The sequence below is a fragment of the Cynara cardunculus genome, assembly GCF_001531365.2.
Source record: "Cynara cardunculus var. scolymus isolate 2C chromosome LG 2, CcrdV1, whole genome shotgun sequence".
NCBI lineage: Eukaryota > Viridiplantae > Streptophyta > Magnoliopsida > Asterales > Asteraceae > Cynara > Cynara cardunculus.
Window position 1 is genome coordinate 7911641 of NC_037529.1, and position 20163 is coordinate 7931803.

A 20163-nucleotide genomic window follows, 5' to 3' on the forward strand; every position below is an offset into this window, starting at 1 on the left:
TGATTTCTTAATCATATATATATATATATATATATATATTTTAAAAATCACAATTTTCGTCAAAATCATATGTAATTCACAATATTAATTTTTTCAAAATGTTTTCCTAATCATATGTAGTTTAAAATTGAAAACAATGATTCAAATTAAACATTAAAAAAAATTAATGAAAAAACATAATCACATGTGATGGGTAACAAAACACATTTAAAATGATAAGATAATATGTACTTCAAATTGTAATTCATAATTTACACATATCACATGTAATGTTGTAGATAACTTATATTTCTTTTCTACCATGATCAATATCATATATGATACATTAACGAAAATTAGTAATTCTTTTTTAGGTAAAATAATATGGATTAATTGTAGATATCACATGTAATTTTTGATGAAAATTGTATTTTTTTTAAATAAACTACTTCAATAAAACAAATATTTTAAATGAAAAATTAAATCACAGTTATTTTAATGTTATAAAAAATAATAAATAAATAAAAATCATGCTTAAATCAAGAAAATTATAAATAAATAAAAATTATAAATAAATGCCTTAACTAAATTTATTAGATAATCTTTATGTAAATAAATGATTTTTTATATATAATATATATACAATAAATGACATATATGTCAATTTAGATGATTTTTAAGAAAGTTTTACTTAAAGTATTACTTAGTGGTCGTTTACCAAACACTTACCCGGTAAATGTTTATCGGTAAAATTTGACATTATTATTTACTTACCGGGTAAGATTTTGGTCCACCAAAACGACATCGTATGCAACAATTTACCCGGTAAGCGCTTACCGTGGTAAGAGTCGTCGCCCTCACTTACCGGGTAAGACTCTTGGTCCTTGTCTCGCTATTACCGGGTAAGATTCTTGGTCTTTACAATATCCATGCGGTGAGATAATGTTAATTGGTAAACGCTTACCCGGGTAAGCGTTTGGTAAATGGCCCCTAAATATCACTTAAACAAAACACCCGTTTCCATAAACATAATACTCTTATAGAAAAACTGTACGTACATATAATTAAAAGAAACATAAATACTCAATAAAGTTTTCTAATCGGGTTTCCTTGAGGTGCAATTCTTTATCAATTTCTCAGGTTTTCAGGTTCTGCACCTCTTTTACAGCAGTCGTTCGAGTGCTCTTCTTCCGGTTCTGGTTGTAGTCTATTGTTGGTTTTCATCTGTTCCTAATCCTCAATTGTTTTGAGTTTTTGATGGGTCGTAGACCGTTTTTCTATTTCTCGTAAATCTGCCTCGATGCCTTTTCTCGTTTTCCTTTCTTTTTTAATAAAATTTATATTAAAAAAAAAACCCAATAAAGTCAAAAGTCACATTTCATATATCTTCTATTGATATGAAGCATCCATTTTGATTTATTCCCATTTTTAATTATGATTTTAATAATAATAAAATACTTTTTTTTATATATAAAGAAATAAAAAAGCAAATTAAGAGCATCCAATCGAGCACGAACTCAAAAAGGGCACGATGGAAATAAAAAAACTCACATGTTAATCGATAATAAAATTATAAAAAATAATAATAATTAAAAAATAAGTACGACGTCGTAGCAAAGGAGATGCACCTCTAAAGTAAGGTTTTATTACACATCGTTAACTTTAATTCCCCCCCGAATTTATGCTCGAATCCAAATACCCTTTTCGGCCACCTATTTTACAGTTGGTGCTTCATGTTTTTTTTGGTCTAAATTTGGTAAAATTATTTATTATATATATAAAATATTATAATATCTGTTGATAAACGTCGTAAATGGTTTATTACTTACTATAAGGGTACTCATGCAATACAGCGAGATACATCTCAATTTTAATGTTTCGTTTTATTTTGTCTTATCGATGTTATAATACAGTTTTATGTGGTTTTGAGAAAAACGATAATGTTTTTATTTTTAAATAAAATATAAGTTTGAAGATATCTTAAAATTAAAAAAAAAACAAATCGATATTAGTATCAAATTAATTATTTAAAAGTTCTTGTTTTATTCTGTAATTTATTTAATTCAACTTTTTTTATTATTATAATTTAATTTAGGTTTAATTTTTTCAATCCAATAACTAATAAGAACCGTTTACATCTAAGATGGTATCGTAGAAGATCTTGTATCGGGTTTAGAGGATTAACACTTGGTGTTGTAGAAGATCTTCGAAGCTTCTGAATGTATTGGCAATTAAGGGGTTGTTTGGCAATTGCTGAATGGTTTGGTGCAGAATGATTAAGAGACTCTCAGGATATAGTGCAAAATGAAATATAATTGTTTGGTAATCGTGTACAATGAAATTAAGGCTCTTAATGGTTAAGGGAGATCCATGATACAAAATCATTCAGATAGTTTTAGAACCATTAAGAGACGTCATTCTGATAAAAATACATTTAAGCACAACAGATTAGTCATTTTGAAGATTACAACATTGATTATTTTATTACATTTCTTTTATATGATAAAGTATTATTTCTTTCTTTAAATATTTATTTTTAAAGTTTTTTTTATTGGTGGAAACGTATTAAATAATATTTATCTTATTGTAATCATTTTTGGGGTGTTTTTAAAATTTGGAGTTTTTTATACTCTCTCTCCCACTTTCTCCATTTTGAAGAACCTGTTAGAACAAAAACATGCCCAAAATCCCTAAAATCTTTATTTTCTTCATTTTGAAAAATCTGTTGGATATGCTTTTTAGAGCATCTCTAATGCAAGGTTCTTATTAGAAGTGAAATAGCTTGTAATAACTAAAATTGTAGAAATTTCTTATAAGAACCACATTTTTTTTAGGTTTTTCTATAAAAACCTTGGTTCTTACCATAAAATTTGGGTGAAATGACAGTTTTCTTGTTTATTATTTTATTTTATTGACTTTATAATAATTATTGATGCTAAAAATCAATGAATCCACAAAAAGAAGGTTCTTATAAAGAGTACCATTATGAATAGGCATGGTAACAGGATGGGGATGAGGCGGGTTTTGTAATCAGGCGCCCTAGCCCCGGTTGTAGTAACACCCGCCGTCCCTGGTCCTTGGCGGGTACGGGGATTAACATCCCGTCCCCGGTCAAAATCCGGTCAATCCTTGGTCAAACCTCATGAATAATATTTGTTAGTTTGATTCTACCAGGGATCTCCTGAGTAACACCCTCGGCCCTGGCTCCGTCCCCGGTTTGAGTCTACCGAGGATCCCCAGCTCCGGACCCAGGACCCGTTTTAGCGGGGAATCCTTGTCCCTGTTCGAGTCGGGTGAACCGGGTTCCCTACCGGGTCGGGACAAATCACCATCCCTAATTATGAAACGTTAAAAGAGTTTTAATTTGATGAGTTGCGGATGGAGTGACAATAAAAAGTACAAAAAAAGGTTTTTATAAAAACCTCTCTTAAGAGATGCTTTATATGTTGCCAAACGTATCAATACGTATTAATTTATTCTTCATAGATATCGATATCAATGCATGATTTAAACTGATTATGAGTATGATAAATAAAGTCAAAGAAATTTATAATTTTAATGTACGGATGATATTAAAAAAATGGCGGGAAGGGAATACTGATTGTGTGTATGTTCACACACATATATGTTATGTATAGCATATCAACGGACATGAAGCATACGCTCTCTCTCATCGCTACGTTCACCGAATCTTGAAAAAGAAGCGTGTTCTCCATCACTGCGTGTTGCGTAAACCTCAATCGCCCTTCTATATATATATACATACATACACACACCCAAATTCTTATTACCCTCGTCCATTGAAGTTTGAGACAGAATCTTACAGAAAGAAAAAAAAAGGATAATGGGGAATTACAGGGTCTGCTGTTGTTTCACTAGGAAGTTCAAGGTTACGCAACCGGAACCACCCTCTGATGTCAAAGAAGCATTCAACAGGTACTCCAACGATGGGGTCCATATGACGGCGGATCATCTTCGGCGGTTTCTAGAGGAGTATCAGGGCGGTGATGGGCACGCCGTTTCGATTTCGGATGCTGAGCGTATAGTGGAGCAGATACTTCACAAGCGCCACCATCTTGCCAAGTTTATTCACAGGAAGGCTCTCTCTTTAGAGGATTTTCATCATTTCCTCTTCAGCACCGAGCTTAATCCCGCTATTAGATCTCAGGTATGTTTCATGTTATTCACAAAATTGTTTCTATTACTGGTATTATCTTGAATTTTTACAAGTCCTTGTCAGTTTCGATTCGTGCAAGTAGTAGGGTTGATCTAAAAACTCAGCGCCGAGCTTCATTTTCATGATATGGATGCTTACTTATTCCACTTTTAGGTAATAGTGTCTGATTTTTTAGCTCACAACTAGTTAATCATATACACTGATGAAGGAAGTGAATGCTAGAGTTTCACATTGGCCAGACTTGGACCCTTTCTCCTCTATATATGATGCAACCTCCTTTCTCTTTGCAAGGGCTTTTTTGGAGAGTAATCTAATGGGGTTCTGCATATTCTAATTCTAGCATGTTATATGAGTCAAGGTCTACTGCCCTAGGTCCCTCCTCTGTTGGAGGGGGCGTGTTAGAGTCCGACATCGGCTTGACTTTCCTTTTATCTAGCATAATGATGTGAATCGGGCTTTAATGAGTTCTAACATGCAACGTCAAGCAGCCCCTCTTTCTTAGTCAGAGAAGTGCATAGACCCTTTCTTCTCTATATGTGATGAAACCTTCATTCTCTCCTAATAATATTCTTATTCTAATAGTGAGAAATCGGAGGTGAAGTCAGGATTGCTTAACATTCTGTGGTTACATTTCACTTTTGAATAGTTTAAATGTTAGTTTTGCAAAAAAATTGTTCACCCACAGTTTTTCAGCTACAGAGGAGAGCTGAGTTGCTACCTAGTAGAGTATCAATTAAACCAACAAATGAGTATAGGCCAATTTTGACTTCACTTTCTTCTTAAAAGGCAACATGACTACTATTGTTAGAGTGTTTCGGGTTAGGTTCACTTCGGTAAGTGTGAGGTAGTCATGTTTTCTTTTCCAATTGCAGTGAAGGATGTAGTAAGGAACACCAATAACTAAATTTACATCAAGAAGATAAATGAGTTGAAGATAACTAGTCACTGTGGTGTGGCTGTAATTCAAGAACTTGATGGCAAGTGATTCTTTGTTGGCAGGAAGGGGAAGATAGTCTATCTAGTTTGTAATATTCATGTTATTCATTATCTTTCTTTTGATTGTGTTTGTGTTTTCTGGTCTGATTTTTGTGATAAAAATGATGGTCGTAAGATCTGTAGAGAACATTTAACTCATTACGCATGCCATCATTTCTAACAAAAACGTGTGTTCCGATTTTAGGTTCACCAAGATATGACTGCTCCCTTATCTCATTACTTCATATACACGGGCCACAATTCATACTTGACTGGGAACCAGTTAAGTAGTAATTGCAGTGAAGTACCGATCATCAAAGCACTCAAGCGAGGTGTGAGAGTCATAGAACTTGATCTATGGCCAAGTTCATCAAAAGCTAATGTGCATGTACTTCATGGAAGGTATGCAATTTACTTCCATTCTTGTGGACACAAATATTAGTTGTTAGCCCATAATCTTGGCATGTTTTGATACTGGATTATCACCATAACCCGAAGTTCTTTTGGCATGTTGCATGGGAATGAGTGAAGTTGGTGCAAGTTGTGAGCAGGTGTTGTTACTGCAGCAACAAAACTTGACTATTAACATATCCTACCATTCTTCTTATGGAGCAGATTAGTCTAAGATGTGTTTTGATGTATGCAGAACCCTGACAACTCCTGTAGAACTTATGAGGTGCTTGAAATCAATCAAAGAGTATGCCTTCACGACCTCTCCTTATCCAGTCATTATAACGTTGGAAGACCACCTCACACCTGATCTTCAAGCGAAAGTAGCTCAGGTGAGTAGGTTTTTTTGTCTGTGAAATGTAATCCTCTGTCACATTATCATGTTATTCATGTTCTTATTTGCTGTCCTTGTAGATTGTAACTGAAACATTTGGGTCGATGCTATTTTTCCCCGAATCAGAAAAGTTGGAAGAACTTCCGACACCCGAGAGCTTGAAGTATAAGATTCTGATTTCAACCAAACCTCCAAAAGAGTACCTTGAAACTGAAGATGACAAGCATTGTAGCTTACAAAAAGGCAAAGATTCTGATGATGATGATGATACTTGGAGTGAAGAGCCTTCAAGGGATGTATCCTATGAAGATAAAAGTTTTAAGGTTTGACAGGCAATGAGAACCGAGTCTGATTCATTTCACCATAAGTGGGTGTTTGCTATGTGAATTAATGTGTTATACATTGCAGTCAGGAAGTGATAGGAGCGACCATGATGCTGAAGATTTGGAACAGGGAAAGAAATCACCTTCATCTCCTGCTTACAAGCGTCTGATTGCAATTCATGCTGGCAAACCGAAAGGTGGACTAAAGGATGCACTGAAAGTTGAAAAGGATAAAGTTAGGCGCCTAAGTTTGTCAGAACAGGCACTTGAAAAGGCTGCAGAAAATCATGAAGAGGATGTAGTGAGGTATAGACTAGTAATTGTTATCTTGTGCAAGGAGTAGGAATTTTATGTTCATATCAATAGTTGCGAGTGTCTGTACTTATTTTATGTGTGTGAATATCTTTTTGACAGGTTCACCCAGAAGAATATTCTTAGGATTTATCCCAAAGGAACGCGTATTACGTCCTCAAATTACAAGCCACTAGTTGGTTGGTTACATGGATCTCAGATGGTTGCATTCAATATGCAGGTCAGTATTAGCTTTCTAGTTTCTACTTCTGCAAGTTTTTAAACAACAAACATTTTTTATGTTATGTTCTCTAGTGTTTCCTGATAGCTTAGGAATTGCAATATGTCAAATTTGTCACTCTATTACTCCCTTTGTCCCAAATAAGTGTCCACATTTCTATTGTAATTGTCCCAAAATAAGTGTCCACGGTGCCTACTTTCAATTATACTCTTAATTATGAGAAAGAAACATTAATTACTCCTTCTGTTATTAAGGGTAAAATTGTCATTTAGTTAATTAAAAAGGATAATAATTATGAGATAGACATTCATTACTCCCTCTGTTAGTGGTTGCTTTATAAACCAAGCCATCTGCTGGTACTGCAAATATGGAAAACGTATGCCAACCAAGCACATATGACCATATTGCTATGATATCGACTGATCTTGAATTCTGATAAATAGAAAACCAAAAAATACAGATCTGCCTGCCATCCTCACCAGAACAAATCCCCATTCTATTCTATGAATATGACGAATAAAAGGTAAATTGCTAAGCATGGATGTGCTATAGAATATTCTACACCATTTATTCTTAGTATCTGTTGTCTAAGTTCTATTAAAATGCAGGGATATGGTAGATCACTCTGGTTAATGCATGGAATGTTCAGAGCTAATGGAGGTTGTGGGTATGTGAAAAAACCAGATTTTTTGATGAGACGTGGGCCCAAGAATGAGGTGTTTAATCCTAAAGCAAAGCTTCCAGCCAAGAAAACTTTAAAGGTTAATACTCTTAAGAAAAATACACTCTCTGTCTAACTTAGACTTGGAAATATTCTTCTGACATAGCTATATTTATTTAACAGGTGAAAATTTATATGGGAGATGGATGGCATTTGGATTTTAAGAAAACTCATTTCGACACCTACTCTCCACCGGATTTCTACACCAGGGTAATGATCTTTAATCTCTGTAGTAACAAGCAGCATAGGGTGTACTGTTATTCATTATATGTTATTGAGAGTCTTATGTGATTCAGTAAGATCTTTTGAAACGCAAGGGTAAGTTCTAGAGGATGGAGATTAGACGTTTTATGGTTTATGAGACTAAATATTTGGGCTACTAGTAGACAACATACACAAGATTATTGTAGCAGGTGAAAATTGGATTAGAAATGATAAGGGAAAAGAGATGCAAAACCAAAATTACTGCAAAACAGATTTGCAGTTGTGTAGGCAAAAACATATTGTGGCTTTACAATTTTAACAATCAGGTCAATTTGTGTGGTTTGGATTCTAACTATTAAGTCATTCAAGTTTGTAAAAACTAATAATGGCATGGCATGACAACTCAATTTTAATGATACTTATTACACTTTACTTTATAATGATTTGATCATTGCATTTCTGACGTTTTGTTTGATTTCATATAAAATCACTAAACATCTTCTTTTCATTGTCTATCATACATGATATCTACTTTTCTATTTGGTTATACAGTTTATAGCTTAATATAATTAATAGTTTTGTAATGGTTCATAAATAATATCAATTTTGATGTTAAAAATTGATTTGTTTTGATTTTGTTGGTATTAGCAAAACAGTCTAAAATAGAAAAGAAAATGAAACAATATCACGAGTTCTCTCCTAACAGAAAGATTTTGAACACTTATATTTTTTGAAAAAGATAATAACTAACCGGAAGCAAAAATGTTGGCTTGAGCAACACAAACATTGGTGACAATCCAACGCTTGTAAAACTGTCCATGGAGGGTAAGGGCCTAAGATCTGGCTGAAAGGCTTAGTCAATGGAGAACTGGTGAACATTTCTGTACTATCCCTTGTTGGTCCCTGTGGGATGGAGGAGAGCCAATTATGACTAGAGACATTAAATATTTCAAATCATTATAAATAATTCCCCATGAATATTTTGTTAGAATTATGAAATCAAAGTGACCAAATTGTTAAATTGGGAAGACATCAATAAAAAATGCCACATGCTTGTGGTGGTGAAATTGTTAGTTTTTGCAAACTACAGAGAGACTCAATAGTTAATAATTGTTAAATCAATAAAAATTTTCGTGGGGTTCCGTCCCCTTTTCCAAAAAAATAAAATAAAAAATAATTGTTAAAAATCAGGAAACACAGTGACCCAGGAGTTGTAAAGATTGTATTTACCAGTTTATCTCTCAAAATTCTAAGTTTTTCAGGACTTGTAATAATTCAGTTTAGTTAAACCATGTATCCCTGTAACAGGTCGGTATAGCTGGAGCACCTGTTGATAAGAAAATGAGAAAGACCAAGATAAAGGAGGACGATTGGACGCCTGTTTGGAATGAAGAGTTTACATTTCCATTGACAGTTCCTGAATTAGCTTTACTTCGAATTGAAGTACGTGAATACAACATGTCCGAGAAAAATGATTTTGCTGGCCAAACTTGTCTGCCTGTTTCAGAGTTGAGGCCAGGAATCCATGCAATTCCACTCTGTAACCGCAAAGGAGACCAATACACATCAGCAAGGTTACTCATGCGGTTCGAGTTCATCTAAAACATGCATTACCAATCTCATTTTCTAGTTTATATGCACTTAGATTAGCTCATTATTCATTTTTAGAGTCGGGTTTGGGATGCGCTTCGTGTACATAATTTTGTTGTTGCGATTGTGACTTATCTGTCATCATTTGTTGTAGAAAAGAGCTGTAATCTTTCATTTTTGAGATAGAACCTCTGTGTATATGTTTATAAAAGAGAAACCTATTCATTTTTGTGCAATCTGTTGCTCTTAATATTCGCATATGTAAATCAAACAGAAGGAAACGCTAAAATATGTTATGAATCTGCTGAAACACAGTAGTCTCGTAAAATCTTGTATTAGCAATCAAAGAGAGAGAGAGAGATGCATCTATAGAATCCATGATTATATATTTCCATCTGTTACATCTATATATTTTTTTTCCTGTTCTACTTTCTTTGTTCCAAGCAATACTTTTTAATTCTCATATGTGTTCCATTCCATTGCATACAGAGAATTATTCCTGGGATAGAAAGAGAAGCAAAAGAATGGCATCTGGAATATTAGCTGGTAGGAATACTTCTCACTGTTTGCAATATTAATGAGGTTAGAATATTTAAAATTTAGTTCCCCATTTGATACCCCATCCTTTTTTAATTAGTGGAAGCAATGTCTTTTTGATATATACATGCATGCCTATATAAGCTATAGGGAAGATAAATAACAAAATTGGTCTCTTTTTTGTCTATTGTGTAAATAATGCAGTCATTTGAGGTATTTGGTTGCTTCTTGAGACATTTTACGCCAAGAAGCAATGAACTTCCCAGAGATATTAGAAAAGTGGTTGAGAAGTACTCAGAAAAAGGTAAAATGAGTGTCAACAATCTTCAAGATTTCTTGACACACGTCCAAGGAGAAGCTGATGCAGATGCTCAGGCCATATTTGACAAAGCGAAGCATCACAATCTCCTCCACCATACAGGCCTGCATCTCTTGCAATTTCTTTATAGTGATCTCAACCATCCTCTTTGCGTAATCTTTCTTCTCATAACTTTTACTGGTACACTTTGCATCTAGTGTTAATGGTTGATAATATCGCGAGGCCTACGAGCTTAAGCTTTTAAACGAGTTATGTAGCATGAAGTCTCACAAGAACATATCTTCGATACTTCCCCTTCCCATTTCTTCATTTGGTTTATGTACGGTTATGCATCACCATATGGTTCTCCACATGTGAGCCTGAGAAGCATCTCGGGGGAAGTGTGAAAGCTATGATCTTGTTAGAGTCCCACATTGGCTAGACTTGGACCATTTCTCCAAAATATGTTGGAACTTTCCTTGTCTCCTCAAGAGCTCTTTTGGAGAGTCATCTAATGGGTTCCACATATCCTCACATGGTAGCAGAGCCAAGGTCCACCACTCTAAGGTAATCTGTACCCATTAGCCCCCTCGCAATACTCTAGTACAATATGTGCCCTATCTAGCCTCTGTTGGAGGGGGCATGTATCGGCCCTACTTGGACAATTTCTCCTCAAGATGTGTTGGAATCCCCCCTCTCTCCTCAAGCACTCTTTTGGAGAGTAATTTATTGGGGTTCCACATATTCTCATAGATCCTGCTGTGTTCAGATTACTTTTATGACTTGGCATTATTCATTTGTCTAATTGTTTCTTAACATGCATCCTTGTGTTGGTCCTACATGAGTTATTTTCTCTAAGATTCAGAATGAATATATGCTTCTTCTGCATTAACTTGTATATTTTTATATTTCTTATTCAGGCAGTTCTAGATGACATGAAATCTCCACTTTCTCATTATTATATCTATACCAGCCACAATACTTACTTAACCGGTAACCAGTTTACAAGCGACAGCAGTGTTAGGCCTATCATAAGGGCTCTACAGAAAGGCGTAAGAGGTATCGAACTGGATCTCTGGCCAAATTCAACCAACACTGATATAAATGTTTGTCATGGAAGGTATGGATTGATTATTTACTCGATATTAGATGGCTAGTATAACCTTTTTTCTGCTACATTACCTTCAATGATTGTTAATTTGGTTCACAAGCCATCTCTGTTTTGGTGTTTCAGAATTATGTTTTGTTATATCTGTAGGGTTTCAAAAATAGCCAGATCTAAAGCAGCAGAAACAATAAAAGTTTTGATCAAAAAGGTTACTTTTATTTTAGAAAACGTTTAATTAAAGAAACCCACTAGCGGATCCAATGACACATTAAACTGAATATAAACAAACAGATCCAACTAGTCTTGTAGATTTGAGGGTTTGTAGGCGGATTGTATGTAGCACAAGAAACCAAAACAGGTTCTCTCTGGAGCGATCCACACACGAACGTGCTTGGCTCCAATTGCGTGCTAGCTCCAAAACCCTCAGATCTACAAAACTAGTATGTGTTTTTAACAGAAATAATGAATTTTCTTTTCTGCTATATGGTAACCGAAAGTTCTAGGATTTAGGATTAGATTTAGGCTTAGGCTGTATAACAAATATATATATAGAGAGAGAGAGACGAAGGATCGTGTGAGAATAGGAGTTAAGGTGAGAAGTGTAAGAAGGGATTTGGACCCTTGAACACTTTTAATCCCAAAACAACCCATGAATTGCACTTTAGAAAGGAATTGATTTAGTGTATTTCATTAGTGTTGATCTAGTGGTTCTCTTCAATTAGGATTGATCCAAAGGTGGAGATCCCTTCTTACCCTTCTCACCGTAACTTTCATTCTCACCAGAAACCAACCCTGTATATACACAGGTTAGCATAGATTGGAGGTAGACTCCCAACATGGGCCAGGGTTACCTTAATCCTTAAGCCCATTAGCCCTTTCCTTTTTAGAAGTTTCTATTTGATTAATTTTATCAACTTAATTAATTAATTTTTTGACACATACTTTTATTATTCTTCTAGGATAATAAATAATTATTAATATTCATAAACATATGATATCTATTTGGGTTTCTGATCATCCAATGATCTCAAAGCATGCGTAACCCTATAGATTTACATACTCTTTAGAGGTGTCACCATTTGACATGTAACATGGGCATATAAAACTTAAACGGGTCATTTTGTTTTTTGTTCTTGTAAAGGACTCTGACTTCCTCTGTTAAACTGAGGAAATGTTTGAAAGTTATCAAGGATCATGCGTTCCATGCTTCCGAATATCCGGTTGTTATCACTTTCGAGGATCATCTCAACAAAAAACTCCGGAAAAAAGTGGCACTTGTGTGTAAAGTCTTTCTGTATCTTGATGATTGGTTTTGAATCTCCCTACCCATCTTTACTAACGCACTATGAAAGTGCAACTTATTGTAGATGGTCAAACGCATATTCGAGGATATGCTGATTCAACCAGAAAAAGATTATAAACCGACAAAACTCCCTTCACCTGCAGAACTTAAGGGAAAAATTGTCATTTCAACAAAACCACCAAACGAGTCATTGGAGTCAGAGACTATGGATGATACGAGAATAGTTAATGTAATTTGATTACTTTATTTTTTCCTTTATATTTTTGTATCTTTGGCATGATTGGTGTTTCCTTTCTCTAACAGAATATACTGTTTCCTACAATTTTCGACTGCTTGAAAAGCAAAGATGGTTCAGATGAAGACATTAAAAATCAGGAGGAAGATATGCAGGGTGAAGCCCCCGAGTACAGGCATTTGATTGGTATTCATGCCGTGAAGCATGAAGGTGACATGCGTGATTCTCTTCATGTTGACCCGAATAATGTCAAACGTCTAAGCTTGAGTGAACAAGAACTTGTAGAAGCTTGCGAAGAATATGGACAAGATATCGTGAGGTACATGGGTTCATACAAGGTTTTATGGTGGTACACATACACAGATTTATGTTTGAATCTATAGATCCCATCCCTTAAATTTTGGATTTTTAGCAAAACCCCAAATCTGTTCTGGACCAAATAAACTTCAATCCAAACTATAACATTTCACACTAGTTTTTAAAGATACTTCATTTCTACAATTGGAACAGATAAAGGTTATCTAACTGTTGATGGTTTAGCCCATCTTTGGCAACCATACATTAGGTTATCCGTTTGGTGAGCCATAAGCTAGCTTTTTGAAAAGGTATTTCAGATACCTTATTGGGGTTTCTTTTCTTACTTTTCCAATTATGTCTCTTATAGTTTACATAAATGCCCCTTATATATTTCTTTTAGATCATTTTACATTGTCATTTAGCTCCATTTAGTTTTTACCAAACATGACTAGTTTATCAGCCAACAACTAGTTTTTCATCTGACAACTAGCTTATCAGCTAGTTTGTTGGACAAAGCTTTAAGCCTTGGTATTGCGTTTCATTATTGTTTGTTGATTGATGTTTGATACCCAAATATCATCACTCTAGATTTACGCAGAGGAATATATTAAGGGTGTACCCTAAGGGAACACGCCTTGACTCATCGAATTACAATCCATTTCATGGTTGGAAGCATGGAGCTCAAATGGTTGCGTTCAACATGCAGGTAGGTGTATGTTTTCCTACCTTACTCGCATCTAATTTCTCTAATCTGTCTTCCTTTCACACACTTCTCACTACCCAGGTGTCCTCACCAAAACAACTGCTCTACTCTTTTGGGTAAAGGATAGGTCAGCGTACATTTAACCCCCCCGGGGTGATAGATTGGGCTCATTTGGTTTAGCTTAGAAAATGACTAGTTTTTCTGGGTGACACGTGGAGTTTTTTACTATTTACATGCATGTTCTCGACGCTTGCAGGGATATGGTGAGAACCTATGGTTGATGCAAGGAATGTTCAGAGCCAACAATGGCCGTGGCTACGTGAAGAAACCGAAGTTTCTATGTGAAGGGGACCTGGCCATTCGTCCGACCGATGTTCAAAAAATTTTGAAGGTTGATTAAAAATCTAAAATCTCTTCATTATATACAAGTTTCCATTGCCATGCTCACATGTTCTTGATTCTTTTCTTGAACAGGTAAAGGTTTACATGGGAGAAGGATGGCATTTAGAGTTTCACCACACTCACTTTGATTACTGTTCCCCACCAGACTTCTGTGTAAAAGTGAGTTGACTTTCTGTTCAATACACGTTGGAACCTTCTGTCTTTCTTGAGGGGCTCTTTTGGAGGGTAATTTGATGGCTCACATATTCTAACATGGTATCAGAGCTGAGCGGATTTAAAAATGGTGGATGATGATTTAAACTTGTAGGTGGGCATGGCTGGATATGGAGATGATAAAACTGCAAAAGCTCATAGAACCATGTCTATTGAAGATGATTGGTGGCCGGTTTGGGACAAGGAGTTTGAATTTCAGATCAGAGTCCCGGAACTGGCGTTGCTTAGAATCAAGGTTGAAGATATTGACACTACCAAGAAAAATGAGTTTGCAGGCCAAACGTGCCTGCCCGTTTCTGAGTTGAGAACCGGCATACGTTGTGTCCCGTTGTACAACATAAAAGGCGAAAAGTACAAGTTCGTAAAGCTTCTCATGCGTTTCGAATTCCTAAATCCGTAGGTTAGACTTGGTATACATCCATTGGATTCAAACTGTATTTGGTTCTTTTGTTATTGCTTCAAATTCAAGAGGATGTTTTACTAGTTATAAGGTCAAATATGTAGTTTAACAAGGTATTTAGCTTTGTGGTATTTGTATATATGGATCAGGTTTACGAGAAAACAATATAAAAATAAAAAATTAAGAAATACATTGGTAACCATTCATTTAGACGGTATGTACATATGCATGATATGTATACGGGCACAAAAACCAAGAAACAACTCTAATTTCTTGTATGTATACGTGCACGCGTCCAGATGAATAGTCATCAGGATGTTACTACTCAGTTTTTTCATTTTTTAAAGATTTCCCCCGAACATCCCGCTTATATATATAGTTTTTTCATTTCTTAAAGATTTCCCCCGTAGAGAGAGAGAGAGAGGGAGAGAGAGAGGAGTAATCAATTGCAAACTACTCTCATTTGTGAAAACCCTACAAATCAATTTCAATAATTCATTTTCTTGATCAATGGTCAAGATTAAATAATGTTATATTAGGAAATTAAAAAAAGTTTAATTTTTAATTAAAAAGGGGCAAAATCAACAAATCACCTATATGAGTTTGTTTCACTGTATGAAACTGTATTTCATCACTGTCCTCTTCACTGTATACAACTATTTCACTGAATAAAATTATATTTCACTGTATGAAAAACATTATTTCATCACTATATGAATCTGGTTCACTGTATTACTTTGTATTTCTTAACTAGATGAACATGTATTTCTTCCTTGTATGAATCTGTTTCATAGTATTTATTCAAACCCCGCCAAATGTGAGGATGATGTTTGAGTTTATTTTCCGTATATACTTATTATATACTTAAAAAAAATCAAAATTCAGATAATTCTCTAAAACTTGATGTGTGAAAAGAAAATTTAATTTTTTATTCAATTCTACCGAAGTGTATTGATATGATAAAATTATATTTAATTTCAATATAAATTAAATATAATTCTTTTTAAATATTGAAATTAAATATAATTCTTTTTAAATATTTTTAACTTTTGATTCTCTTTTTAATGAAATTATAAATAATGTGTTGAAATTACTCATATTTGCACCATCTCACTATACCTCTAATTATTTATTAATTTTGTTATGGTATATTTATATTTTTCATAACAATATAATTTAATATACGTGTGGTGCGTTTTGAACCTCAGTTATATTACAAAAAGTGCATACCGCATGTGGTTCAATAAAAATACAAAACGTGTCATAAAAATTCTAAATTGTGCGATACAGACAGGCTCTACAGTTAGATGAATCACACTCTTCTCTCTCTATAAACGTACAAGATCATGCCGATAAAGAAACCACATCGAATCGTTGTCATGGCCATGCATTATCATTTGTTTAAAACATCAAACTTACTTACGATCCATTTGTTTCGGCATTCATCAGTGGGTCTATTACACACGTTATCCGAAACTTATTTGTATCGGTTTTGACAATCGTCAACACCATACATATTACTACCACTAAAAGCACATCGTTTAGTGGGCATCTCCAAACATTCGAAAGTCGTTTTGCATAATCTACAGATCCCAACCACAAATCTAACACGGTTAACACATTATCCGAGATGCATCGATCAAGTTTACTCGCTTTCGGATGCAATTTTTGCATGTATCCAAACAAAGAAACCAATACAGAAGAAAACTTGGTGGTATTACAAATCAAAACTGGTTTTTCATGTGATGGTGAATAATTCAAGTATCAAGTGATCAAGAATTTGCAACTCAAAATTCACAACAATTTCTTCAAATTCTTGATCTTTCCATCTTTCTCTTGTTGAATCCATCATCACATCTCTTTCTGCCACTTTGCAGATCTCTTCCCACATCTCCCCAAATTCCTCAATCACAACATGATGATTCTTCTTCTTCTTCTTCTTCTGCTTCTGCTTCTTTAATCCAACACAGTTCTTACCATTTCTGCTTGATTCATCAACGACTGACGATGGAGATGGTGAATTCTTCTCGAGATCCGCTCTCAATTCCCTCCTCAAGTTCGAGTTTTTCGGCTTTGAATCTTGTTTTCCTGCAAATAGTTCATACCCAGATCACCAAAACTGAATCTTGCAACAAAAAGAAAGCATGTCTGTTAAGAATCAAACCTGAATGTAAAGCTTCTTGATGGTCTGAGAATTCAAGAACAGAAACTGGGCTAGAATTCTCTGAATCGGAATCGGTGTCGACTTCCTCGAGTTTTTTCTTCCTTGATCTGCTTCTTTTAGAGAACTCTGTATCACACGGGTTCTCGGAATTCTTGTTGAAATCGAACAATCTACACGAATTCATAACTTTGCCATCACTCTCTGGACTTTTACAAATGGGCATTTCTTGATTCTTCTTGTTCCTCGTTTTCTCCTTGAATTCAATCAAACCCTTTGACGTTTTCGAAGATTTCAACCCCAATTCCTTATCTTTACCACCTCCTTCAAAGCTAAGAATGATGAATTTCTCATTTTCAAGCTCGACAAAACTCGGAACTTCATTAACACAAGTACCCTTCTGCAACCCAAATCCCCTGCATCTATCCATCGCCGGCATCGAATCCAATCCCATCAGTTTCGCCACGATCCCAGGATTGCCCTCGAGCTCATGAAATTCATCATTTCCATAAGATTCTGCGATGTGATGATCAAAGGGGAGTGTGGGAAGGGTGTGAAAACACAGAAGGCGGCGCAGGAGGGCGGGGAAACAGCCGGTGGCGGTGTAATTGGTGGCGGAAGAAGAGGATGAAGGTGAGTGAAGGAACTTCATGGTGGTTAGATGATCAGATAATTGAGGTGGGTTTTTGTTAAAGATTTGAAATCTGTGAGATGAAAAGAGAAATTAAAAAAAAAAAAAAAAAAGGATGATTAGGGAAAAAGGTAAAGAAAACAGGGGAAAGGGGTGGCGGGATATGGATTTGAATGTTGAGAAGAAGGTACGGTAAAGCTACTGGAGGTGTTTCCCACGCGCGTCCAAATGTCAAATATTCCTTCTCTATTTATTTCCCCCAAAAATAAATAAATATTTTTAATACATTATTTCAGTTTTAATTAAATACATAAAATATCTTTTACAAACAGGGCCGTCCTTAGGGGAGGGCAGCACGAGTGTATGCCCAAGGTCCAAAGATATCAGGGGCCCAAATTTTCCTCTTTAAATACAATATTAGTCTAAAAGAATTTAATAAATTAAAGAAATACAAAAAATTGTAGCATGTATTAAGAGACAAAAATAATTTAGTAGATAAATAAGGGCCAAAAAATATATCAACTAATTACATTGGAAGATAAAAAAAAAATTAATTGGTCATTCATTATATGCTATTGTTTATTGACTGTCTAATTTTTTTTGTATCTCCAACAAGGTCCAATGATATTGGCTATTGCTATCTTTATATGTTTGATTGTTTTCGTGCTTCAACAATTCAATATTAAGATTATATGCTTGCTATTGCTATATATTTTCGTTGAATATTTTTATCAATTTCTACTTCTAATGACTATTGTTATTTGGTTATCTTGTTCTAATTTATCTATTTTTGTTTTCACATAAAATATTTTACTATTGTTTGACAATCAATCTATTGTTCTTATAATTTATGACGTGTTTCATGGTTTTGTGATTAATTAATAAATTTTTTCTACTAGATGTATTTAGTAATGTCTCTTATATATGTCATGTTCCATAAACTTTTAATCTTAACATCTTATTTTAGTTGAGCAAAAAAAGAAGAAAAATAAAATTTAAATATTTTCATCAATTGTTTGACTTATGCATCTTTAATTGGGATTTCATCACACCACAATATTCTATTTAAGTGCTTAAACAATCATTTGTTGAGCTTGCGTATTATATGTTTAATTCATTATTTATTTTTATTGGATCTCAATTGATCATCTTTTCTTTCATATTCTTATTCATACTCATTTGTCTACTTGTATAGAAAACTTTGATAATCTTCTTTATTATTGATCTCTCATTGACCCTCATGACTACTTCAATCACATGATTTTTTTTTGGTATCAAAATAACATATATTTCTTGTTATTAAAATTTCTTTCCTCAGTAAATTATTATCATTTTGTGTACTCAAATTTATACTAATGAAAAACATTTATTGAATTTTTTTTCGTACTTACTGAGGGTCAGTACAAGAAAAGTGAGTTTTGACGATGCGTCTTTAGGGATGAAATGTTTCCGTCACAAGTTATAACGACGACATGTTGTTATATGTTATTTCTGATGATAAATGCACTTTTAACGACGACAAAAGTTGTTGTCTTGTTTCTTGCAGTGGACCCTGTTTTTACGTTCGTCCAGGGCCTATAAATAGTCAGGAACGGGCCTGTTTACAAATGTTGTTCTTGTCCAAAATAATATTTTTTGTTGTCTTTGTAGTTTTGATAAATCCACATTGTAGTTGACTTCATCCAAAAACATTGGAGGCTCTAATATGTGTTTAAAGTTGACTATTGAATGAGATACGAGGTAACCTTTTATTTGTTTTTAGTTATATTTTTTTAGTTATATATTTTAATCATTTTTATTGATACTATATTGTGTTGTTTATAGAAACTTGTTGTGATGAGACCGAAACATATTGTCGTATATTAAGTATGATTATGATGTGGAAGACATAACTACAATACAGTATATTTGTTTATTTAGTCTTTTACATACATTTTATTTTATAGGAAGCTAAGGAAAGTGAAAGTTTGGGTTGACGAGTTTGGCTGTTTGGGAGTTCCCAGTTTCGAGTCAGTAATCTAGAATATTTGTCTATCGTGAATCATGATGTTTTTAGGATTATGTCTAAACTCTAGTTTATTTTGAGGAGTTATGGCAAGGTGAGAATATATTTCATGTGACGATAAATTTGTGGATTATTGGGTTAATGTGAGACAAAAGGTTTTTTGTGAGACCCGTAAGACAAATTTATGTTCATTGATCAACTTTATAAGCTAATGATCTAATGGTCTAAAGTTGTACGGTGGCAATTTTGTGATTATTGAGAAGTCTCGTGGCAATTTTGTGATTATGAATGTTCAGATTGTAGATCTAATCCAAGGGTTGAGAATTAGTCTAACGGGTTTCACGAAAAACCATTGGTCTCACATGATCCCAAGTCTATGTCTGTATTTATATTATAGGGTTAAATGCATGAAATAGCAACCTACTTTCACAAAATTTCTTATTATAGCATTCTACTTTTGTTTTTCTTTATTACAACAATGTACTTTCAAATTATTTTTTATTAAGGCATTGTACTTTAAAAAATCTACCCATAACAGCAATGGGTAACATGTTACCTTTTAAACCGGTTAACCCTTTGACTTTT

General features: G+C 34.2%; 3 protein-coding genes across 3 annotated transcripts; 2 read left to right on the top strand and 1 right to left on the bottom strand.

Moving 5' to 3' along the window:
* The first annotated feature begins 3806 nt into the window (after positions 1 to 3806).
* Positions 3807 to 9476, top strand: LOC112506531 (phosphoinositide phospholipase C 4-like). The gene is made up of 9 exons (XM_025110647.1): positions 3807 to 4147; positions 5337 to 5533; positions 5778 to 5913; positions 5996 to 6238; positions 6324 to 6544; positions 6653 to 6770; positions 7379 to 7531; positions 7615 to 7701; positions 9004 to 9476. The coding sequence occupies exons 1-9, from the start codon at positions 3824 to 3826 to the stop codon at positions 9295 to 9297; spliced, it is 1773 nt and encodes a 590-aa protein (XP_024966415.1). The 5' UTR covers positions 3807 to 3823; the 3' UTR covers positions 9298 to 9476.
* A 544-nt stretch (positions 9477 to 10020) lies between these two features.
* LOC112506983 (phosphoinositide phospholipase C 2-like) lies at positions 10021 to 14932 on the top strand. The gene is made up of 9 exons (XM_025111352.1): positions 10021 to 10293; positions 11041 to 11240; positions 12370 to 12505; positions 12596 to 12754; positions 12835 to 13085; positions 13652 to 13769; positions 14023 to 14157; positions 14241 to 14327; positions 14476 to 14932. The coding sequence occupies exons 1-9, from the start codon at positions 10021 to 10023 to the stop codon at positions 14779 to 14781; spliced, it is 1665 nt and encodes a 554-aa protein (XP_024967120.1). The 3' UTR covers positions 14782 to 14932.
* A 1587-nt stretch (positions 14933 to 16519) lies between these two features.
* Positions 16520 to 17594, bottom strand: LOC112505856. Its single transcript, XM_025109902.1, has 2 exons — positions 16946 to 17594; positions 16520 to 16869 (listed from the first exon to the last, which is right to left on the bottom strand). Exons 1-2 carry the CDS (start codon positions 17592 to 17594, stop codon positions 16520 to 16522), a joined length of 999 nt encoding a protein of 332 aa, XP_024965670.1.
* Positions 17595 to 20163: the final 2569 nt, after the last annotated feature.

Coding starts and splice junctions, on each gene's coding strand:
- LOC112506531 (XM_025110647.1), top strand. CDS start 3,824: ATGGGGAATTACAGGGTCTGCTGTTGTTTCACTAGGAAGTTCAAGGTT. Junction 5,534..5,777: donor GTGCATGTACTTCATGGAAG/GTATGCAATTTA, acceptor TGATGTATGCAG/AACCCTGACAACTCCTGTAG. Junction 7,532..7,614: donor CAGCCAAGAAAACTTTAAAG/GTTAATACTCTT, acceptor TTTATTTAACAG/GTGAAAATTTATATGGGAGA.
- LOC112506983 (XM_025111352.1), top strand. CDS start 10,021: ATGCAGTCATTTGAGGTATTTGGTTGCTTCTTGAGACATTTTACGCCA. Junction 10,294..11,040: donor ATCTCAACCATCCTCTTTGC/GTAATCTTTCTT, acceptor TTTCTTATTCAG/GCAGTTCTAGATGACATGAA. Junction 11,241..12,369: donor ATAAATGTTTGTCATGGAAG/GTATGGATTGAT, acceptor GTTCTTGTAAAG/GACTCTGACTTCCTCTGTTA.
- LOC112505856 (XM_025109902.1), bottom strand. CDS start 17,594: ATGAAGTTCCTTCACTCACCTTCATCCTCTTCTTCCGCCACCAATTAC. Junction 16,870..16,945: donor TCAAGAAGCTTTACATTCAG/GTTTGATTCTTA, acceptor AACTATTTGCAG/GAAAACAAGATTCAAAGCCG.